At 37.6% G+C, this 26105-nt stretch overlaps 1 protein-coding gene across 1 annotated transcript in view; it reads right to left on the reverse strand.

Moving 5' to 3' along the window:
* Positions 1-20661: 20661 nt before the first annotated feature.
* Positions 20662-26105, reverse strand: part of LOC119492795 (EGF-like repeat and discoidin I-like domain-containing protein 3) — a 126127-nt gene continuing 120683 nt past the window's right edge. Inside the window, exon 10 of the mRNA XM_037777550.1 lies at positions 20662-23763. Within this exon, the coding sequence (XP_037633478.1) occupies positions 23614-23763 (150 nt within the window). The 3' untranslated portion in view covers positions 20662-23613. The remainder of the gene's footprint in view (positions 23764-26105) is intronic.

A 26105-nucleotide genomic window follows, 5' to 3' on the forward strand; every position in this document is an offset into this window, starting at 1 on the left:
TAGGATTTGAATGTTTGTTTACTTATATGACTCCCGGGGAGGATATGTGTGTGTGTGTGTGTGTTTTTTTTATATGAAGCTGTTGGGAAAACATACTGTATGAATATGCAGATAGTGTTGGCGTATTTTTGCATTTGATGATGGTTTTTATTATCTTTTTGGACATAATGTGTTTAAAAGAAAGGGGAAATCCAGAAACAGTTATGATACAAATAATGCATCAAATCTTTCTTTTTTTAAAGATATAATGTAGTCTCATAAAATGTAGGCCACCACAACAACAATATGCATTTAAAAAAGATCAATTTGACTTCAAGGGCAGATCAGACAGCAGTGTTTTCAAAAGCGGACTTCACAAGTGAGTCAGAAGTTAGTCAAAAGTCCATTATTATGGCAAAACTTTACTGCATTTAGTTTCATTCTGGAGATCTGCATTTAAAATCTATAATTTGTTTGGAGATGCTCACTGTGAGCACAGGCTTCCCACAAGAATGTGTTCTTTCTAGGGCTGTCAACCGATTAAAATATTTAATTGCAATTAATTGCATGATTGCTCATATAGTTAATTGTGATTAATAGCAAATTAATCGCACATATTTAATCTGTTCAAAATGTACCTTAAAGGGAGATTTGTCAAGTAATTAATATCTTATTAATCTTATTAACATGGGAGTTGCCAAATATGCTTGTTTTATGCAAATGTATGTTTATATTTAATTACTGGAAATCAACTAACAACACACAACAATGAAAAATATTATCCAGAAACCCTCACAGGTACTGCATTTAGCATAAAAAATATGCTCAAATCATAACATGGCAAACTCAAGCCCAACAGGCAACAACAGCTGTCAGTGTGTCAGTGTGCTGACTTGACTATGACTTGCCCCAAACTGTATAGGATTATCAGATAGTGGGCATGTCTGTAAAGGGGAGACTCGTGGGTACCCAGAGAACCTATTCTCATTCACATATTTTGAGGTCAGAGGTCAAGGAACCCCTTTGAAAATGGGCATGCCAGTTTTTCCTCGCCAACATGTTTGGATGGATTCCTTAGGTTTTCTAGTTTCATATGATGCCAGTATCTTCACTCTAGCTTTAAAATTGAACCTGCTACGAAATCACAAGTTGTGTTAATGCGTTAAAGAAATTAGTGGCGTTAAAACAATTTGCCCTACTTCTTTCCCCTGTGCTATTCTCTCTTTTTAACAATGAATTTATGATTAATGGGAAATATTTTATATTGTTTAAGTATGCCGATGACATGGCCTTACTTGGCCTTCTACAGAAAACAGACCCACTAAAGCCCTTCAAACATGGTGTCGCACTAGCCAGCTAGAAATCAATGTGACCAAGACAAAAGAATGAATCATGTGCAACACAAAACAACATCCGAACACACAGCCAGTATCACTTACGTGGTGAAACTGTGGAAAATTTAAATACCTCGGTACAGTTCTGGACTCCCAGTTGAGCATATCAGAAAATACAGAGCATATTTTCAAGATATGATCACAGCGACTTTATCTACTGAGGAAACTTTGTGGCCTCAGAGTCAATCAGCAGATTTTAGAATTAGTGTACAAAACTGTTGTTGAGAGTGTTTTAACCTCTCACCTTCCTGCCTGGTATGGTCACCTAAACTGTAGATATAAGAATAAACTGTCTAGGATTTTGTGAATGGCAAGCAAAATAGTTGGTAAACCCCAAAAAGCCCTTGACCCAACTTTTTACAGAAATGACGAGGAGGAAAGCGAGGAACATCCTGGCAGATAGCTCCCATCCTCTCTTCAGCCAGTTTGAGCTCTTGAGCTCCAGGAGGCGCTATAGAGTCCCTCTGGCAACTAAAACTGTGTTTAAAAAGTCCTTCATCCCATGTGCCATCGCTATTCTTATCTCGACAAAGTGACTGAGCAGATCTGAGGCACAGACACTGACATTAACTGTTTTAATGTGTAACATAAGCTGTCTATATACTTGTTCTTACTAACTGCTTGTCTGCTTTTTAATGTTATTGTTTCCTGTGTTTGGTGAGCCGAAGAGAAATTTCCACTCTGGTGGACAGTAAATATTTATTGTATTGTATTTTATGCTCAACATTTCAAAAACATGAATACTAATACAAAAACAGAAAAAAATTACCTGAAACGGAAGCTCCAGGTTGTGTAAATTCACCGCCGTTGTTCAACTGTGTGTTATCAGCACAGAAGCCACAGCATCCATCACAGCGGCCCAGGGATTCAATCTCTGTCAAGGTAAAACGTCCTTGAGGTTCTGATCATGAATGAGATAGTATGTTTACCCTCTAGATAACAATATCACCCTTTAAAATGGCCCAAAGGACATGCTTTCAGCCCTGCTGTTAGAGGACGGCCTCGACATTTACAAGAAAGAGCTTCCCCAGTTAAATTTGACCTCCTACAGCTCAGTTTATGAAGCTGCTCAGCTATTGTAACACTCAATAAAAAATCAAATTGATGCATTTATCGATGGAATATATTATGCACATACGCACATGTATTCAAACACATATGAATTATGAGGGAATCATCCCATCAAAGCACTTTAATCACATCTGGCTGAATACAGTCCATTGATAAAGCAGAGCAATACAGCACAAGGGACGAAATGATGACGAGATAATTCAAGGTAGTGGACACCCAGAACTGTGTGAATCACACAGCATGCAGAATTATATGAAAATAGAATAGCCAAATATGCAGTAGTGAACTATGAACTTGAAATAAATGCTATAGAAATCATCAAAATCCCTCTCAACCGTTTCTCTTTATAAATGGAGAAGCAACTTAACTTCCACTGCAAAACCAATACCACTGCTACAATCTGTAAAGTGAGTATGTTCACATGGAGCATTCATACATATTTAAAATAATAATAATAATTGTTATTAATGTGATGCATACAAAAATGTGTGGATTGTGAGGACTCATTGGTCCAAGTTACATTTACATACAACAACATAAAGACATTTGTACCGAGTACATATGTGTTATCGTAATTAACAAGCTATGTAGAATTATTTATGCACAAAAGCATTAAATTATTCTTTTTTTTAATGAAATTATGATTTGATTTTACATTACTTTACAGGAAACTGGAGTGTTTTTGCAAAGGCAAGAGGGGTGTCTAAATATTAACAAGTCGTGATGAAAATATAACCTGTAACAGGCCAATAAAAGAGGCAACCGTATTTGTCCCATAACAGACATCTTGTTATGTCTAATGTTGTTGGTTCTGTTGTGTTTCAGAGCCCAAAATAGGCAATAAAGCAATACAGGCCAATCCCAAATCTAAATGATGCAAGGCCAAAGTATTGTTGCAGAGTATATGCGGTGAAAATGCTTTAGGCTACACAGCACCCACTACCACTGCAGATACAAATATCCAAACCACACTATTACTACCTCGAGGGATTTTGTTTGTATTATTTATTCTAATTGGGTCCACAGAGGTTCCACAAAGCATGCTACCCGACAAAGAAGTAATTTAAACATGTCGGTTGGGTTTCGTGAGCCTACAGGGTCAACAAAACATAAGAGCTGCCGTAATTTATTCCAAAACTAGTTGCATTTATTCAAAAGTCCAAAACAGCATTCAAAAGTCAGTGATGATGTCAAAGCAATGGATCACCTCTCTCCTCAGAGCGACAGAAAGACGGTGAGGTGCAAGAAAATAATTAATCAGATTTTTGAGATCACATCAAAACATTTCTCAATACCATGCCCTCAATGTTACCTCTGATTAAATTGACTTTTTGGAAAAGCAGAGCCAGTGGACATGAGAAAAGAGACACATTTAGTTGTTTAAACAAGGTAACTGTATCGAAAAATACAAACTATGGCTTTGAGAAAGAATATGGTAACACTGGTACTGTGATTATCTTTGATAGCATGTTCAGTAACATCTCATATATTGTACCATTTATATCAAATTCATGTAATATAAGAGAAAATATAAATGCATTTTCAAGTTTTTCAAATGTATTTTCAAGCTACTACATCTCTCTTATCACCTGAAATACTCTTTGGTCTAGATAAGGACCAAAATAAAGAGGTTTGACTGTAAAAAGGTGATATGTAAGATGACAGTCTAGACAGTGTGAAATGCTGACTTAAGGAAGTTCACCTTTGCTTGGGTCTCTAAGGGCTATTTGCCCTGAGTCTGAAGCTTTCACTGTGTTGTCAAAGCTTAAAGCATTAAGTACTGAGTAGTTTAGACCATATTTCTGCTCAAGCTTTGTACAAGTTGTTAAAGAGGTGACTCTCACTGGCCCTAAACTCTCACGTTCCTTCTTGACATGGAGGCTCGCTGGAGCTCGGCTCATGTATCTTTCATAGACTCTGCTGCTAAGTTCTTCTTGTCACCTCCATCAAACAGTCACACCACTGAGGGACAAGGACCTCGTCTCCAGACGTCTCATCTCTCGTTCTGTCTTGAAAAAGAAAAAAAAAAAACACACTTTGCTTGGATTTATACTCAACTTAAATTGAGAAAAGAAGCTCAAAGACTGCTGATATCTTTAGAAAAAAAAACACCAGATAAAAGGCAAAGCGCTTACAGTAACTCATCCCAGGTTTTTTTTTTCGTAATGATGTAAAGCTAATGCAATGCAAGAAATTTGGTTTTTCCTATCATTGAGAATGCCTATTGAGGAAACTGTTTTGATCAAGTTTAAACAGTTAATAGGTCATTTCAGGTGATTATTATTCTCCTCTAACCTCTGCTTTCCTTTCATTTTCTCGCCAATCATTTGGATCCTTTGCTGAATTGTCTCATAAGTTGTATAGTATATATATACATATATGCCTGCTGACATGTTACAGTTTTGTCATGTGTCCATAGGTCTAGTGTTTAGGATTCAGTGCTTTGATTCCTGCTTAGGGAACACTTTGTTTACAAACTGCTTCAGCTCAGCATTCAACACCATCATCCCAGAAGTCCTCCACTCTAAACTCTCTTTGCCAGCCACTGTGGATCACAAGCTTCCTGGTCTTGTTGCAAGGAGGCTGAAAAGAGGAGAAATCACACATGCACAGTAAAATCTCATCTGCACTTGCCGAAGGGCTCATTAGCTGGCACATGATCATAGACCATGAGGATGATTGTCAATAGTAACGTACTTTATGGGTGAGAATTACAATTCGGCAATTATTGAAAAGATCTTTAATAATAGACCATAAACAAATGCTTTCTATTGGAAGACGTTCTATTGTATATCGGCCGCTGTTCATTACCCAAAATGTTCTGTCAGGCCAAGCGCACCCAAAGAGCACCTGAGCGGACACCATCCCTTTATTTCTAACGCCATCTGCTGTAACCCTCCAACATCGCAGCTCCAGTTACATCGTGTCATACCCCAAAGAATTGCTTTGGTCTGAAGGTGCAGGAGGCAGATCACATAAAGTATTCACTCTGTTTTAGCCCTATTTTGGCCTCCACCACCTCCTGAGACAAATATCTGGCTGTCCAGCTGATAAATGCTGCGTTATGTTCCCCAGCTAGTCGCTAACTGTTTCTATCTGCTGTTTGGTGCTGAGCAGGTAGCGCACGGTGTTTATGAGTTTTTTGTTTTTTTTAGCTGAAACAGCTGCCTGTTGCAGCTGGAAATGATGGTGATGAGATCAGTAATATTGAAACAAAACAATAAGCTGAACAATGCTAAAACACTCTGCAGAGCCAGGTGATCATTTTCTGTTGACTCATCACTACAAGCGAACTTCTTTCACATTGCACATTTTTAACAATTGTTAATATAAAAATGTGGATTAAAGTAGCTTTAACTTTAATCAGACAGGTCAATTAAAATTAATTTGCTTTTAACATGTAAAAATAATTTCTTTTGTTTACAGAGCTTGTGTTTTTACCCCTAGACATACAGTATATCGTTTTCAATTGTAAAATCATTACACCTGAGTTGTTAAACTTTAGAAATATAAAAAAACAACCAATGTCAAACAGTTTGGTTAGCCCTTTCTGAATACATTTCCTGTGACACATTGTGAAATAATGACTTATCTAGGGGACATCAGGCAAAGCATGTAGTCTAAATTGGCTTGCAGACTTGCACCGAAAAGGTTATACAAAATAATGCATAAATCCTCCTGACATGGAGCACAGATTCTATCCAAGATGCCTCTAAGATGTCCTTGTGATATCTATTTTGACTGAATTAGGTTTTTGTTCATGCGCTCTCTTCTCTTGTTTCATCACCTGATCACGCCTTGCTTCGGAATACTTCTGGTGCGCAGTATATATGTAAGACGGAATCTGAGCTGACCTTAATAATAAATGACGAGTTAGAGTTTGATGCTTTCGGAGGCTTTTTAGTGCTAATTTCTGTCCCACTTGAATGTTCCACAGGTACAATAACTGAACCCAAAATAACATTTGCATCAGTTTCATTAGAGAGGTGAACAGTGCACACACGACTGGCCCAGTTCTGCCAAAAAAAAACTCCCCAAAGACTACACAAACAAGATAACAAGACAGATATCACAGGGCACTTGCAGCTCATTTGCCCTCAATATTCATTGTGACAAACAGAGCGCCATGCAGAAGAATTTAGTCCATATGATAAGTGACGCTATATATAGCTCAAACATTGGATGGTGCTGTAATGTTCCAGGTATAAAACGCTCAAGCTGAGGCGTGATGAAATTTGTAATCACAGTTTTTACAAATGGGGTAAAAAGTCAAAACCATTGGATAAACATTGTGGGTAGATTTGTCCCACAGAGCAGAGATCATTACCAGCTGTAAGAAGAGAGCTCATTTTGACTGGCAGAAAAGATGATCCAAATCAAACAAATAATAATTATTTTTATAACTTTACACGGGAGACTGCTGTCCTTACTGGAAAAACGACTGTGGTCAGTTTTTTTTCTCAAATTCACACATTCCTGTCATGTGAAGTCTCGTGTAAATAATCTCCAGAAAAAATAATAAATAACACCTGCACTGGTTGCTTAAACACTGGATGATGGACAGTTGATTCTCCAACAGTCGATTCTACTATTTTTTACTATATATCTATATCTATATCTATATCTATATATATTCTCTCTATCTCTCTCTCTCTCTATCTCTATCTATCTATCTATCTATCTATCTATCTATCTATATATTCTCTATATGTGTGGTTATAGTTGTGAAAAGGTTATATAAAATATACATATATATATATAAAAAGTATTGTTCAAATAACCACTGGATATGTTTAATAATTACAATAAACAATGTTCAATTACAGTAGGTTGGTTCGTCCTCATTTGTTCCTCTCTACTTGTCCTTTATAAAGGGTTTATAGGTTATGAATAATGGTTGACAAATTATTTCCTGATGGTTAACAGACCCGTTATAAGCCATACATAAGAACAACGTTCAGGTTGCCAGGTTTGCGAAGAATCCCTCTGGCTGTTTTATAAACCCCCTCCAGCTTTTTGTTTTGAGCGACCTTCGTCATTAATCAGTAAGCCCCATCGGTGCACCTCTAGACTTACCCTGCGGAAAAGGGCTGCAGGGCTTCTGGACCAAAATCCCCAATTATTGGTTTATTATAAAGTTAGAGCTATAGATCCATGCAGGGTGGTGTTACAGTTGGATAGCTATATGCCTAACTGTAAAAAAAAATCATCAAGAATCAGAAATGTGTGATTAATTGACCATCCTGTCACTTAGCCTTACATTTTGAAAAAGTGCATTTCCCATACCTCTAACCCACTGGTCAGAATGATACACTAACATTTTATGTAACATTTGCAATGCAAGGCAGGGATCTGCCAATTGTAGTTCTGCAGTAAATCTTGTTATACCTTGACAAAGAGAGCTGTATGAAAGAGACAATAAAATGACCCCATCCTTCCTTACTGCATATTCATGTTAACACACACCCAGAGAGGACAGCACCCATACACACAGGCTCAGAAGCATCCAAAGCTGGATTTACAAATTAGTGTAACCTATTATACACTCAGCATAATGTTATCCAGCATCAGAATTGGCTTATTCCTCCTTGACAATTATTGTGGATTTACTGTATGTTGTTTTAGTGGCACTGAACGGTATGCAATATATACTTACATGGATAACACGCACAGTGATTACCAGGTGATTAGGTGAGAGAGCTTTAAACCATGTGTGTTTTCATCAGCCAATGGAGTATCCTCAGTTGTTAAAGCTTTCCATTATTGTACTGGTATTATTTCTATTATTTTGTTCCTAATAATGGAAAGTTCTATTACACTGAGCAAACCTCATCAGCTGATGAAGACTAGGTGATACAGTTTTTTTTCTCTCTTGCCCAAAATAACCAAACCACTGACAGAAATCTAAAGGTTGTTAAGAAACTATTCCTATATCTGAGCTATTTCCTACAGCAGGAGGCAGCTCCTGTTACACTTCCACTTTTCTTCAGTCTCCTTTGCCAATCCTGTTACGGCCCTGTCAGTCAGTCACACATGGGAACGGCAGGAGAGCATTTAATGTGATCCAAGCTCTGCCATTTCTGCTCACTTGATAATGTAACAGCATAAGGGTGGACATGCTCCTGATGGAAACAAGACCTCTAATCTCTACAAGTTTCTACAAATAGCTTTTTGCACATACTATAGACAGGCAGTCAGGGAGACTCTGGATTACATTGCACTCTGTGAACATTTTATTCCCAGCTCTCTTTATTTAAGAATAACCTGTCTGAATCATTATGTGTTACTCTTAATATTTCTCAGGCTATGCAACATCATGCCCGAAACCTAAAACAATTCAGAGGGAAACCGAAGTGTTTGAAATGGATCCTTGCAAGACCTTGTACATATTTGACATTATTAAGTTCTATGATGCCACTGTGCAGTGTTTTACCACAGTTTCCTCTCTGTTTGGCATTAGTGAAGTACTTTTTAATTGAATTACCACTGCTCTATTAACACTGCTTATAGCTAACTCCACTGATCTCTCTGATTACTATATAGTGTCATTATCACATATCTTTGTTTCATTTTTAATCATTTAACTTCAATATATAGAGTGTGCTACAATTCAACACATTTCATTTCAACAAGGTAATCCTAGTATTTAGATTAGGTAAAACCAAAAACAATCTCTCAAACAACCCTATCAAGTTTTAAACACCATCAAACCACCATATTTTTCTTTCTTAGTGAAAAATAAATCCTCTCCTCACTGAAGGCATTTTGTTCCTTCCTCCTCAGGTTTACACAGTGCAGTGATGCTTTAATCTGTCGACTCATTTCATCAGTTTGCAAAGCTAAATTTAATCAGCGGGTCACCAGAATAAATATGACTTGCCTTTTGATCGCAGTAACATAATTACGCTCCTTGCATGAGAAAAGATAAAAGAAGTGAAATTGGAAAAGGGAATAAAAAGGTCAAGAAACAGATACAAGTCCAAACAGCTACACAAATGTTGAAATTAAGATGGCAAAGAATATGCGGCTGCTCTATTACACTGAGAATGTTTTTGCATAAAGAGATGAAGAAACCAGGGATTGTTGTAGAAAGATAGAAGATAGGAGTACACAAGTGGGAAGTGAGAAAACAAGAAGTTAGAAATGAATTAACAGTAATGATGTGAAAATGATTGCAGTGAAGGTATGAAACAGATCACAAAGGAATGTCTTAGCCACTAAAGGGAGCTGTACTTATGTGCACCAAGAGACAACAAATGTATTCACAATATTACAAATATTGGTATTATTTGATGCCATATATTATTACCTTAATATGTACATTTTAGGGTGGAGATTCTTTGCTCTTCTTGCTTCCTGTCTTCCTTTGTTCTGCTCTGTACATTGATAATACTAATCATTTCAATTTAACAGCTTTTAATACAATATTTCTTATTAGTTCTGCCTAGCCAGCTGTATAATTACCATGGAAGCCCGATGGGGACTTTATTAAAATTATATTGTAAACTTGCACTTACGTTTACTTGTATGGGCGTTCTATGACCATATTATAATGAAATGGAAAAGCTGTTTGACATTTAATTTTCAAAGTCGCACCATGCTGTACAGTGGACAATATTCAAATGTTAATTCAAACTTGAAAATTAAAGTGCAATATAAATAGTGAGGCTTAATTTCCCAATTTGTGAAAGCAGTATTTGAGTCACAACTAAAGTTGAAATGTAATTTTCTAACCATTTGAAAAAGAAAATGAAAACATTGGACATTTGATTTTCAAAGACTTAACCTGCTGTACAGTGGACAGTATTCAAATACAATAAGTAGTAACAGTCTATTGCATTTACACTTACAGGTCACCAGCTCTTTGGGCATCACAATGAAAATGAGAATAGCTGTCAGTCATCTAATCAAGGCGGGGCTTCAGTTAGGACGTCACTTCCTCTCTCAGTGACCAACAACCTGTAACAGGTGCTCGCACTTAAACCAGATAACTTAGCTTGAACTTCACTTCGACCCGCCGACACTGTTCTTTGTGATCGATAAGTGGCTTGCTGCTACCTGTGACGTTAGCCAACTATAGTATGTCAAAGACCATAGGTGATACACTTAGGCGATGTTGAAACGACGTTTATTGCTCACCACATATAAACAAGTTCCATCAAGTAAGCCCACAGGCAGTAAAAAACTGTTGTTAGTGTACAATGTAAACAGCGCATTAATTATGCTATAGCAGCTGGCACATGTGTTATTTAGAGAAAGGTTACAGCATAGCACTGCCTCTTCCCTTAGTCCTGAAGAGATAGTGCTACTAGTCACTGCCAGTCACTAACATGCTTATTGTATTTTCATGATGATAAAAGGTTACGGATGATCCAAGTGACCCACTGACCTCCATGCCCAGCAAGCGGGAAAGCATTGACACTTTTGGCTCACTGTCAGCAGACCAGTGAGTATTATATACAATATTCCAACTAGCTTCATGCATTAACAAAACACACAGATTCTCAATGAGTAAAAGAACCAGAATAACAAGTGTCAAAGGAAGCTTGTAGATTAATATTTTTTGCACTGCTTACTGATACATATTTAGTTGGTTAATCAGTTCAGTATCATTCACTGTGCATATGAAGGAAAATGAGATGAAGTTTGGGAGATGTCTCAATAAAGGCATTTAGCAATAGTATAAGTTGATTGCAGTCATAAATAATGCAATGTTGTTGATGCATATCATGCACCCACCAATACTTAATGAGCTATTTATTTCATTAGCATTATGCATAGGCGTCAGCACTTGCTTCAGTGTTGTAAATGACCAGGAGCATGAGTTTTTCAAAGAAAATATAAATGTATTGTCATGTGTTTTTTTTTTTTAATGCACTGACATCTATGCATCAGGTTTTGCCTGTCATTGGTGTTGATGAAATGGTCCATGACATCCCAGATGCCACAGAGCCACCAGCATTTGAGAGCTCAACCACCAAAGGGTGCAATGTGAGGAAATGTGCCTCCATCCTGTATGAAGAGAGTCCGCGGCTGCTGACACCACGACGCAACTCCTCACAGAGCTGAAGGTGTGCACGAATGCCTGTGCACACATCTCATGACTCATGGGTAAGCACATTATTATTTCATTGATAGTAGTTTTAGCTGAGTGTAATGTTATTGTTTTGAATAAATTGATACTCTTTCAGTGTGTGATTTTCATAAAAAAACTAAAACAAACATGTATTCTCAGGAATTGTGTCTTGGATTCCTCCACCATGTGGCGAACAACTATAGCTGATTGCTCGGATGATGGGGCGATGGCACCACGAGGGGCTCGGGCAGCTCCACCAAGAGGGTCAATGGGTCACGATGTTCTCGCTTTCATCGTCATGAACAGGCGATGGTTGAAGACTACACAAGTAACTGAACTTCAGGTAAGCTAGAAAGTTTTGTTTTTAAACTGTGTCCAACACACAGCTCACAGGTACAATGTCACTCAACCTCTCAACACATTCATTCATTCATTCAAGGAGAAACTGATTGATTTACTGTTTACAAACTGTTATATTCATGTCAGCATATACACATGTTTCATTTGATATGGTTTTATACACAATGTGCCCATTTCAAGGTTTAGGTATTAAACAAGGTCTATAACGTGTATACATATGATGGTCCTGCACTGAAGCAAACCTCCATACACCTGGTCTGACACACTGGTATGTATATGATTGATATAAAGCCATCTTTAAAGTCTTCATTATTCATGTCTTGCTTCAACAGGAAAGGCATCCACACGGCGAAAAACGAAAAACCACAGAAGGAAAACCTGATGTATTGAGCAGCGTGTGTTTGGTGCCATCCATCTGGTCGGAGACCACATGGACATCATCTTCCGTTCTCAAAAGACTTTAGTATGGCTCGCCATAAGTACATTTCACAGTGTAGTATGTCACAAAAAAGTAATATTATAGAATGCCATAAAAAATAATATAGTATGTCATAAAAATGTCAAAGAATTCTATGCCATACAAATATAATCTGTCAAGTGTAGTATGTCATGAAAAAAAGTTATGAAAATGCCATAGAATAGTATGCCATGAAAATCTCATAGTATAGTATAGGGATGTAAATCACCAGTTACATCACGATACGATATTATATAGAGTCTCTGGACAACGATACAATATTTGCCGACTTCACAAAGTCTGCCACGATACAATTTTAATTTGATTCATTTCAGGGGCCTGCGATTGATATGAGACAATATCATGTGCCCATTTAACACACTCTCACACGCTTTGACGGAAATGGTGAAACAAACGAGCCAGGAGCAATTTAGAATAAAAGCGCATCTTAAAGATGAAGATTTGTGTCTATGTTTTAACTTTGCATTGATGATATTGGATCGTTGATCACTCAATCGATGGATCATTACACCCCTAGTATAGTATGCCATAAAAATATCATAAAACATTACATGGTATAGTATGTCATAAAAAAGCCATAGTATATTATGCCATGAAAAATAAGAAATGTATGTAATATAAAAGTCATAGTATGTCATAAAAAGTGTCATACAAATGTCATTCAAGTCATAGTATAGTATGTCATAAAAGAAGTCATGAAAATTGTCATGCCATAAAAATGTCGTAGTATAACATGAAAAAAATAAACATAGAATGTCATGAAAATAGTCAAAAAATGTCATAGTATAGTATGTCAGAAAAAAATGTTATATTCAAGTTTAAGTTTATTTATCATATGCGCAACAATTACAACAAATCAGTCATTGGCAATGAAAATCTTGGATCTCGGGTTCCCTTCAACAATACTCATTAAATATGTTTATAAAAGAGGAAAATCAGATAAATAAAAGCGAAATGAGAATCTAAAACAAAATAGCACAAGTTAAAATATAGTACTTAAATATAAATTAAGTAAAGTAAATTTGAGGTGGACAGCATTTCAAACAGAAACTGAATAAACAGGGATGTAGTATGTATCTGCATAATGAAACGTAATAAATATATATACAGAAGTGTAAACACTTTGCTACAGGAAGTAGCGTATATAGAGCTAAAGTGTCAAGTGATAAGCTCAGGAGCTCAAGAGTTCTTTAGTCTTATGGTCTGTGGGATGAAGCTGTTCCTGAGCCTGGTTGTGCGGGACCAGATGTTGTGGTACTGCCGACTAGACGGCAGCAGGCGGAACAGTTTTTGGCTGGGGAGGTTGGGATTTCCGATTATCCTGTTGGCTTTCTTCCTGCACTGCTGGGTGTAGAGGTCATAGTATAGTATGCCATGAGAAATAATAATACAGTATATCATAACAAGTCAGGGTAGTATGCTAAAAAGAATAACATGGTTTCCCAAAAATAGTCATAAAAAAGTCATAGTACAGTAAGTCATAAAAAAGTCTTAGTATAATATTGATACTATACTAAATAATATACTTTGCCATAGTATGTCGACAAATATGAAAAAAGTCATAGAATATTACGTTGAAAAATTTCATAAAACGTCAGAGGAATGAATAAATGAATGAATCATTTATTTTCGTGTCCGGTCATTTACATAACCCATCCTTCATGGGATTATTCAGACACATTAACTAACAACAAATCAAACCTTCTGGCATGTTAGCCCACCATTATCTAACAGCACAATACACCAGCATCATCAAAACATAAACATCATCCAGAGATAGTCGTGAACATGAACCTCCCACAAATAATGCTCCAGGATATACTGTATCCAACAATGGAAATACAACAGATAAACAGACAGATATACAAACACATACACAAATCCGGACATGACAAAAAAAAGCAGTCTGAGGAATTTATCTATTGGTATACTATACTATACTATGACTTTTTTAATTTTTTCGACATACAATACTATGACTTTTTCAAGATTTTTATTGACATACTATACTCTGACTTTTTTTTATTTTTTTGACATACTATACTTGGGCTTGTATTTTTTCGACAAACTATACTATGACTTTTTTTACATACTATACTATGACTTTTTTATGGCATACCATACTATAGTCTTTTGAGAATGGAGGATGATGTCCATGTGGTCTCCGACCAGAACGATGGCACCAAACACACGATGCTCAATACATCAGGTTTTCCTTCTGTGGTCATTTTCACCATGTGGATGCCTTTTCTGTTAAAGCAAGACATTTCAATGAAGACTTGAAAGATGTCAATGTATCAGTCATATACATACCAGTTTGTCAGACCAGGGGCCTGCACTACGAAGCGAGTTCAACATACCCAGGGAATCTTCTCGTTATCTGGCTTTACTAACCCTAACAAACGAGATCACGGTGGTTATCAACTCGGTATGTCAACCCAGGGCTTCTCCATCTGACTACGAGCGCGTTCACATGAACGTGGCGGTGTTTGCAGCATATGACCAATCACAAACATGGACAAGTCCACAGACTAGCAGACAGACAGGCAGAGTGGCACATTTTACAAAGGAAGAGCAAACTATATTAGACAAATACGGAGAAGCTAAACACATAATCCAGGCTAAAAGTATTGCAGTTGAAGCTGCCAAATGCAGGAGGGACAGCTGGCAAAAGAAAAAATTGCCGATGTGTGAATGATTAAATTAACAGAATTATTAATTTAACGGAGTACTCAAGAGTCAGATCTAGTCGTCTAGATGGGGCAGTTACTGGATATAAAAGCAGCATTCAGAAGTGTAATGGATGAATGGATTGCACTTCATTATGCCCTTTACTGATAACATTGAGTGTATGACTATTTCAGCCTTCTTTCAGCTGCATCCCCGTCTCTTGCGGTGTGAAACGGACTTGAGAGCAAATAAAAATATAAATATATAAACATAATTTCAAGGAAACCATGCGAAGAGAGAGGAAACAAAGAAATATGTTTTTAGAGAAATGAGACGTGCTTTCCTCTGAAGCGTTACGTGAAGCGAAGTCTGATTCTGATGACGGCGGCAGCTGATCACAGCTGGATCAGCTGTCAATCGGCTTAAAACAGCTGTAGAGACTTTTGATGGAGTTTGTGTATGCACTGTACTAATACTAATAAAGACATTACTGGCAGAGCAGCAGTGTTTTCTCTCTGTAGCCTGTTACCTGTTTAACAAACGCCTGCACATGAATAACAACTTGCAGTCGGTATTTATACTGTATACTGTGTCCTGCTTAGAGGCTATTTCTACTGGCAGAATGCCTTTATATTAATTATTCATTGTTAGCGTCTGTATTTATTGATATTCTGAGTGTGAATTCATTATTTAATAACCCAGAATATGATTATTGTGTCTTTTGAACACTGGAAATTATTTATGAGGCTAAATGTTTCATGGAAAATTGAAATGATGTAACTCAACAAACCTGACGCTCAGGAATTATCAACCTCTCAATGTAACTGAATGGAAATGACGATAAATTATGTAAAAGGTGTTTGTTGCTGAGAGACAGACTCTCCAAATCTCTCTGACTTTAAATCCTTAGTAAACGTTAATGGGAGAAAAAACAGATCATGAAAAGAAAACTCTTTCTAATAAATGAAGAAAGGTGTCTAGTGTCTGTTCTCATGTCTTAAATAGCTCTTTCAGTAACAGGCTTCTTCAGCCACGGTGTGTGAAGGAGAGATACCGCAGGTCCATCTGCTGCTGTTCAGACCTACAATGAACACAGATTTTAACTAGATGGTGAATCAGAAGGCAACTAAAATATAAAACTTTTAATCTGCTATCTGTCTTAAAATCCGGTATGAAACTCCAGTGATGTTGACGTGTATCGGATCAGTCCCGATCAGCTGCAGCGTCCAAACAGTAACTGATATCCAATAAGGTGGCGTGTCGGTCGGTAAAAGACTTCCGTGAAGGCTGCTATCGTGTATCCTCGCTCATGGCTCTTCCATGCAGAAATAAGACCTTTGGGAAGGTCTTCAAGATGGCCCACCAGAACAACTTCCAGTTCAAGCGAGGATCGAGGAAATTTCAAATAACACACTTGGGATGCACCCTATGGCTGAGTTTATGTATAAAGCCATATCAAATGAATAACTTGGATATGCTGACATGAATATAACTGTTTGTAAACAGTAAGTTGAGAGGTTGAGTTACATTTTACCTGTGAGCTGTGTGTTGGACACAATTTAAAAACAAAGCTTTCTAGCTTACCTGAAGTTCAGGTACTTGTGTAGTCTTCAACCACCGCCTGTTCATCACGATGTCAGCGAGAGCCTTGGGACCCATTGACCCTCTTGGTGGAGCTGCCCCAGCCCCTCATGGTGGTATCGCAACCAGCTATACTTGTTCACCACATGGTGGAGGAGTCCAAGACACAGATGCACAGGCATCCGTGCACACCTTCAGCTCAGTGAGGAGTTACGTCGTGGTGTCAGCAGCCGCGGACTCTCTTCGTACAGGATGGAGGCACACCTTGATGCATAGATGTCCTGTCAGCGCATAAAAAAAAAAAAAAACACATGACAATACATTTATATTTTCTATGAAAAACTCATGCTCCTGGTCATTTACAACACTGAAGCAAGTGCTGAAGCCTATACAAAATGCTAATGAAATAAATAGCTCATTAAGTATTGGTGGGTGCATGATATGCATCAACAACATTGCATTATTTATGATTGCAGTCAACTTATACTATTGCTAGATGCCTTTACTGAGACATCTCCCAAACTTCATCTCATTTTCCTTCATATGCACAATGAATGATACTGAACTGATTAACCAACTAAATATGTATCAGTAAGCAGTGCAAAAAATATTAATCTACAAGCTTCCTTTGACACTTGTTATTCTGGTTCTTTTAGTCATTGAGAATCTGTGTGTTTTGTTAATGCATGAAGCTAGTTGGAATATTGTTTATAATACTCACTGGTCTGCTGACAGTGAGCCAAAGACACTGGACATCCCAGGAACTGGAATCAAGTGGCCCTTCTTTTTCGCGCTTGTTGGGCGTGGAGGTCGGTGGGTCACTTGGATCATCCCTAACCTTTTATCATCATGAAAATATAATAAGCATTGAATAGGTTGAGCATAGGTTGAACATATGGACGTTATCTGAGATAGAAAGCCATTTAGCAATCACAAAGAACAGTGTCGGCGGGTCGAAGTGAATTTCAAGCTAAGTTAACTGGTTTAAGTGCGAGCACCTGTTACAGATTGTTGGTCACTGAGAGAGGAAGTGACGTCCTAACTGAAGCCCCGCCTTGATTAGATGACTGACAGCTATTCTCATTTTCATTCTGATGCCCAAAGAGCTGGTGACATGTAGGTGTAAATGCAATAGACTGGGGGCGCTCTTCCACTTATTGCAAAATTATAATTTTGAATGAAGTCCCCTGTGGGTTTCCATCAAGAAAAGATAAAAGAAGTGAAATTGGAAAAGGGAATAAAAAGGTCAAGAAACAGATACAAGCCCAAACAGCTACACAAATGTTGAAATTAAGACGGCAAACAATGTGCGGCTGCTCTATTACACTGAGAGCTTCTTGCATAAAAAGATGAAGAAACCAGGGATTGTTGTAGAAAGATAGAAGGTAGGAGTACACAAGTGGGAAGTGAGAAAATAAGAAGTTAGAAATGAATTAACAGTAATGATGTGAAAATGATTGCAGTGAAGGTATGAAACAGATCACAAAGGAATGTCTTAGCCACTAAAGGGAGCTGTACTTATGTGCACCAAGAGACAGCAAAATGTATTCACAATATTACAAATATTGGTATTATTTTATGCCATATATTATTACCTCAATGTGTACATTTTAGGTGCGCTCTATATCCTTGCTCCCTGTCTTTTCTTTGTTCTGCACTGCACATTGATGATGCTAATAATTTTAATAAAATGGCTTTGACTGCAATATTTCTCATCAGTTCTGACTAGCTGGCTGTACCAATTACCGTCAAATCTAACAAACTCTAACAATACAGTATTTCTTTTAGAATTGACATCATTGCAGCTGGAGGAAATATTTTACTTGTGAAATGTTGCTGCAAACTTAGATAAGAAGTTCCAAAATGTATAGAAGACACAACATTAGTAGATCGCTTGCACTCAAAGCGTTGAGTCCATTGCTAGACAAAAAAAAATCTATGTGCAAACACCTTATGTTCTGTATTGATTTGCTTCAGGTAAAAATACCTCACAGGAAACATCCATTTAAACAGGGAACAATCCTCCCCAAAGACCACCAAAAAGTGGTCACTGAATGTAGAATTTTTACTGATCAAGCTTTAATGGAAAGGACAACCAGACTAAACCGATTGTTTTTTAATCAGCTTTTAATTGCCAAGTAGCTTCACTCACCTGAGTTATGAGGCAATTACCTCCCCCTTGCACTGACACTTTGATAACAAAATCATTACTGGACATTTCAGCCATCCGCCGCCGCCTCTGCTGTGTTGGCCCTGCGACTCACACTGGGAATCCCCTGCCACAACTGTGAGAACTCATTTGAGACCCAGAAACTGGCAATGGCAGGACAAAGAAAATCAATGGAAGCAGCTTAATGTGGGAGAACCGTGTTGACATTGAGCCAAGCTTGATGGAGCAGTAGAGGGCCAAGCAGTGCAAAGCCAACAGACTCTTTTGCAAGAAGATCTTTATCTAAGTAATTAAAATCCAAAGCTACAGTATATTCATACTAATACAATTACTATTAAACTTCCCAATTATGTTGAGTAATAGTTGGGATATGTAATGTCTATCTGTTGCAGTAGAGCTGCTGTTTAGTAGTTACTGTAGAGCTGTTTGGACTTGATGGGTCACTCATCAAACTGACATATCACTGCACACTGTGTCACTTTATGGTTGTTGATGTCTTGAGAAAGGACCTTGTGACTGAAACATTGAATCTTTTTAAATAAATCAACGCAGAGTGTGTGTGCGGAAATTCAATTTTATCTTTGAAATTGGGCATTCAGGGAAATTGATTCCCTGCACCACAAAGGAGACAAAGCAAGTGGTGTACGTGTTCCCTTCTACTCATCAAACTAACAATCGTATTTAGAAACTTAAAATGTTATCAGGACTAAATTTTCATCTACTTGTGATCTGATTGTTGCTGAATTACCACATAACACTGACACAAAACAAGTCCTGGTTACCCTTGAGAACAATAAGAGTACGCTAACAGTAAGGGAAGATGTAGCACATCACAGCAGAGAGTCTCTAAGGGTGCAATCATTTTGTTCTTCTGGCATCATGATGAGCAGCACGACCGGCACCACTTCTAGCACTGTTAAAACTAAGAAATAAACACAAAAATTACTTATTAAGCAACTCAAAATGACAAAACATACTGTATGTGCAGACAATATCTAAAGAAGTACTGCACACTCCAACATGTTTTTTGAGCTCTAAACTAAATGATATGACTGTACTGTGATAAAACACATCTTGTTAATATTGACATTTCTCACCAAATGTATTTAAAAAAAATGCATTTCATGGGTTGGAAATGGATCACTACACCATCTACTGATTTAAATCAAATGGGACTTATCTATGTCATGAAATAAAATAGAAATAAGAATATTAACACCCTCTAATCAGAGATCAGGAAATGTCACTGTCCAATTCCTGCTTATCCACCCATTGATTTTCTGATCTAAGTCTCGGCAAGAAAGCAAGCAGGCAAACAATTCCTTTAATTCCTTTATAAAGTTGATCGGCAAGTCAGATACTATTTAAAAGATCAGCTGACAAAAAAAACTTACTGTAGCCTGGTAAAGCCGGAATACATCTTAGCTCACTTTTATTTATGAGAAACTGGTCAGTGCACAATTCATGCGATGACTCCTAAGACATTTCGACATTTATTCTAGGAATAAAGCCACAGTGTGCACAGCTATCTGCCATTGTCAGAGTTGTTGGGGTGCATGGCATGGGAGAAGATACATATGTAAGAGAAGCATATAATTAATGGCAACTGTAACTTTTATAACAACAGCAGAAAAAGGCAGTCAAAAGCAAAATAAACACAATGCAAATAGACTTCAAAACCAAAGGTTAATATTGCTAATTTCCTTCATCTGGGCTGTATGAACATCTCTACACCGTTATGGACCTCTCAGCTCGTCAAGATGAGTGACTAAGTGCTGCGGTGGAGACTGAGAATAACGGAGGTGGAATATATAATACATCGTGTATCAAGAGATAAACAGAAAAAAGTGATGAGACATTTAAAGAAAGCAAAGCAACCACGTCATTTTCACAGATATGTTTTTATTTGTCAAACTGAAAGAGCTTTTGTTTGAAGCAACATCTTTTTTGACTGTACACAGTTTCTCCCTCTCCTCTGCAGGCTTGAACCTAACCAGCATTATAATAGGTACGTTTTCTAGATAGTGATTGACACTCAGACTGACGAGGTAAGAAATAATATGTGAACAGCGGACACAGAAATACAAAGACAGGATGAGTTTCCACTCAGCTCCACTTTTGAACCTGTGAGATGAGGTTTTACAATGCACAAGACAATCGATGGCAAGCACAAAGTAAAGGCTATTAGATCTTTATGATATGCGAGAACATAATGTGCCTGTGGACATCTTTGTTATACTTGTACCGTTCGAACTCGTACGTCATGCAAACTTCCTCAAAGCTTTGCAGCAGGCCTGCTGACAGGAAGCTGACTACAAACATCAATCAGAGCAGATGCTGGCCAAGATAGTTATATGACAATAAACATAATCTGTTTATGCTTATCCTGTGTCCATGAACCTAAGGAATGACAGTCACTTATTCACACCAATAACTACTGTATTTTCACATATTGGTAATCTACAGCAAAGTATTTCAGTGTAACTTACATTGAAGTACAAATCGAGTTTGGCAACATAACACGAGTAAACTTCACCAAGGTATCCTATTGTAATTTGCCAAACCAGAATACAATTGGCAATACTCAGTTCCAATTATCCAGATAACAATCAAAATATGTTTTTGTTTTGTTTTTACTGTTACTTGTCAACTACAACAACATGATGGAATGACAATATAAAGTAAGCACCGACATATTTGTATTGGTATTTTTCTTGCTGTGCTTTAAAAAATGTTTGATTCCAATGCATTTTCACTCATTGAATATAAAGTGATGAAAATAAAAAGTGGCACTCTAGCAACCAAAATTATTTGGAGAGACTGGTGCATTACATTTAAATAAGGTTCTCCTTACTGTCTCTTTCAGACTGAGCTGCAATCTCACAACAAATACATTGTATTCTTACAATATGAAATGATTGGATAGTTAAGTGACTGAAAGCTGGCGAGTCTTAAGTGAAACACGGAGCATAAAAGTAGCTCCCTTCAGCTCTTATGCTTGCACTCAAGAGCTTTGGGAAAACTAGTCAAGAGTGTGAACCACGAGAGTAATCCAGGCCTATTTTTAAGCCGTGTAGAATGGAGCTGTAAGGTTTGACACTGCTAAGATACCTCGGGTACTTGTTTACTTCCATTTATTTAACCAGCCAAGCACCACTGTTCATTTACTGCAGGATGCAGCCAACAGCAGAAACCCATACAGCGAAAACTGCATAAATAGAATATGTTGGCATAACGGCATCTTTATCCCCGGTAACCTTAACGCGTCTAAATATTTTTAGCTCCCTGGAACCATCTGAACACGCAAGAGAGCTGCTGTCATCTTATGTGAAAATACCCACAAGCTCTTCAACATTTCATTACTATATAATTTCTCATCCAGCATGATAATAAAGATCAGATCCCCTGAAATAAAGAGGCTGTCCATATTTAATTTAGAGCTCTGTACTGTTACCACAGTTCTTCATCATTGTAGGTTTGAGATAATGGCATATATTAATATATTATTAATCTTGGACATTTGCTCTCTTTTGAAAAGAAGAAGAAGAAATTAATTAACAATTATCATTTATCACAAAGGGATTCAAGAAAATAAAAGACTGCTTTCAATATTTGAATTATGCATATACGGACATGATTTAAATAATTGCTCTCTCTCATTTGACTTTTTCTTTAAATAATAATACAGAGAAATCTTTAAATAGGTGGCCAAAAATGATACATTTGTGGGTTATTATTATTATGAATGACATCTATCCTGAGCTTTGTAATTGACACAACTTAGATCTCCAAGACAACACAAAGACATTAAATACGGATTTTATGCATCTGACAGCTGTGACAGATATATCTAAATAAATACAAAAAAGAACGAGCACAAACAATAAGTCCAAATATCTTAGAAAAAGTGTAGCAGTAATCAAATACAAATAAAAAAAATGGAACTCCTTATGAGAGCATTAAGACGATTCAACTAGAGACAGCCTACAAGCCTCAGTGTCAGTGCTGCAGCGCCACGGTTAACTGCAGTGCTTCTTTATTGTCTCACATATTTGTTTATCTTCAGTAAGCTTTTGCAGTGTGTTGTAATGTTTCAGAACTATTTAAAAATGCACATAAAAATAGGTCCCTAAATCAAAGCCATTGCTCTCAGGGCTGGAGGTTTTAAATGATTTGTCATAATATACATTTATAATTCACGCACCATGCAATTTCTTAGTCTTTTACATATAATACAAGAGCATTAATAGTGTTTTGATTGATGTAGTAATGCCAGTGTCCATTAGGGTAAAAGCATGGCTTGAGGAAGTGGCGTAATCAAAGTAAAAATATATCTGATAATGTGATAACGTGTGATCCCTACATGGTATTTCAGACAGTTTAGTTATGGTATGAAGTTGGTTAATTATGTCCAATGAAGCACGGCAGACAGATTTCACATCTTTGTTAAAAAGTGACACTGTACAATAGCTTCCATGGCAACAAGTTAAAACCACAGCGAGAGCCCCTCTCCGACTCCACCCCACCCCGCCCATATATATATTACAGAAGTTCATTCCAAACAGGATGGTGAATCTTGAGAAGAATAAAAAGACAAAGATCACGCTTTAAAGAGGAAACTGAAAGACAAAAGTGGATCAAGGGCAGGTTTTTAAATTATTGTACAAAAAGAACAAACAGCAACCCACCACAACCAAACACGTATTCTTGAAAAATCCATTGGAAATTGATTTCTTTTTACAGGTTGCACAGTTTATTTTTGAAATACTGGGTGGGATACTCCAGTATACCAAGGGGACAGGGGACAATGGCAAGAAAAATGGAAGAAAGGACTTCACTCTTCCTCTGTGCATCCGAGTACTTCTGCACGCAAAGTGATCCTGCCGTACCATGACCAGGGAAGGATCCGGATGAGCCGAGCGTAGATGGGTGGATCTATCACGTTCTTTCGGTGTGTGTCGTTGTCGAAGTTCCCTTGGAATACCTATAAAGACAGCAGCATGGAGGAATTATTATCTTTTAAAGCCAGAAACTATAGTCAAGTTTTGGTCTGCTTGACACCAAGAAAGAATTTTAATGGTGCTACAATATTTGAAGGCTTTTAAGGCTTGAAACGTGGTAATCAAATGCTTTAGAAGTCAACATGTTGTGGAAAAATATCTTCAGTGGAAAAACCACAGAAACCAAATGTAATGCTTTATTACCAAGCAGGTGCAGAACATTCATGGTGCATTTCTCGCCTGATTTCTCCAGGCTATTACCTTCAAGGTCTCTTGCCCGAACAGCTACTGAATGAAGTGCAGCCAATCACAGCTTCAATCCAAACACTGCCAATAATTCAGTCCTATTCTTGGTTCTTTTATTACCACACATGTGAGCACATCAACAGTTCCCCCTGTGGAAAAGTGTGCGTTTTTAGAGCAGCACAGCTGGAAGTCTCACCTCCAAAATTACTGACAGACATCTACTGTTGTTCTTCCTGCTTCTACTGAGTGGTGTTATTATCACACCCCTTATACTTGATGGTCTTGTTTTCCTTCAATTTTCTCGTACATTTTTTTTATCTTTCACCTTGGCGTTAAATAAAAGGCTCTGGTGGTTGCCAGAAATGTTGCTATAAAGGGAAAGCCGTGTTTCTCCAGTATTGGCTCTGTACAACTCACAACATATTGTGCTTCAGACTAATATGCAGCCTGAATCAACACACCTACACTCTCATCATGTAGCCATGTAGCCACCGGCACATCCTTCGCTGAAGTGCTGAAAATCCAGTTATTTAAGCTAAACAAACATTCAAGCCGTTAAGAGAGAGATTTCAGTGTCTGCACCACTTTTATACCGATTCAATGACATTTAAGAGCGTTTAGATGAGCCTCGAAAGAACAGTTCAGGGGTTAACAAGCTACCAGATACAAATAAGCTAATTGCCATACTGGGATGTGTGCTCTATTGTTGATTATTAGACGCTTTGTGTTGGTGTGTGCTTAATAGACACTAGAATTAAGTATATTAGGAAGAAATGTACCTACAGGGACTGCTTCATTGAAGGATATGATCATTTCAATTAAACAGACATGATTATGCCTGTGTAATTGGGATGTAATGGGACTCACTGTTGTGTGGAATGGAAAATCAGTGGGCCAAATCCAAGCAGGTGCTGGAGACAGAGGTTGACCTTTACAGAGTAAAGCTTCAACTAATTCTCTTTCAAATAATGATACTGTATGAGCTGGTTCTGATTAAGACAGTCAAAACATGGTCTTGAAGGTTGCATTACAACAAGTGCGAGAAACAATGGCCATGCATGAAAAATCACATGAAGGATTTGGGAAATTTAAAAAAAAAAAAAAAGAAACATTAGGTACAGTGGCAACATGAGAAAATAACTGCCCAATCAAAGCAAAGTATGTAAATCGCATGTTCAACGCAAACAAACCACCATGCTTCAGGGTAATGATATGTAAGAGAGAACCTGTTATCTTGAATCCTTATGTGTAAATAAGGCCTAAGTGTGTCATCTTAAAGGTACAGTGTGTAGGATTTGGAGAAATCTAGTGGTGTGGTTGCAGATTGCAACCAACTGAGTACCCCTCTGCTCACTCCTCCCTTTCCAAGACAGAGTGACTGAAGTGAGCCGCCAAGTGCAAAACCGTGGTAGCGCTGTTCGCCTCACTCAGAGGCCATCCTTACCATAATAACACTACTTTAGGAGCAACGGAAGTCAGACGGCGACTGAAGGTACCACGGTTCTGTGGCTTACGTTACCGCAGTTTCACAAGCGTGTCAGAGACGATGGCTTTCAGGTTACGTAAAAACTTGAAAGGCTCTCTCTAGAGCCAGTGTTTGCTTTGTCCATTCTGGGCTACTGTAGAAACATGGCAGAGCAAGATGGCGGACTCCATGAAGAAGACTCGCTCCCTATGTAGATATGAAGGGCTCATTCTAAGCTAACAAAAACACAACGATTCTTAGCTTCAGGTGATTTTACAGTTATGTATAGTATTGAATATTATATTCCATTTCTGCTAATAGATCCCCCGAGATGTTACACACCGTTCCTTTAAGTGGTTAAACAAATGGGGCTGTGTATTTTTAACCAAAGCTTGCAATTCCACGATATCAGTATTGCAAGTAAATTTTGAGCTGTGCATTTTAGCTCTACATGCACAATCACATCTCACAATTTACGGTTTTCACACTGACAGTGCATGGACAGACAAGACAGAATAGCGCAGCAGCACCGTAAAAAACATTGCGGTCAAGTGCAAAAATCCAGTCAAGCCAGCCACCGCTTGAATTTTGATACACGCCTATTCATGCTGTTAC

The sequence above is a fragment of the Sebastes umbrosus genome, chromosome 8 (assembly GCF_015220745.1).
Source record: "Sebastes umbrosus isolate fSebUmb1 chromosome 8, fSebUmb1.pri, whole genome shotgun sequence".
Classification (NCBI taxonomy): domain Eukaryota; kingdom Metazoa; phylum Chordata; class Actinopteri; order Perciformes; family Sebastidae; genus Sebastes; species Sebastes umbrosus.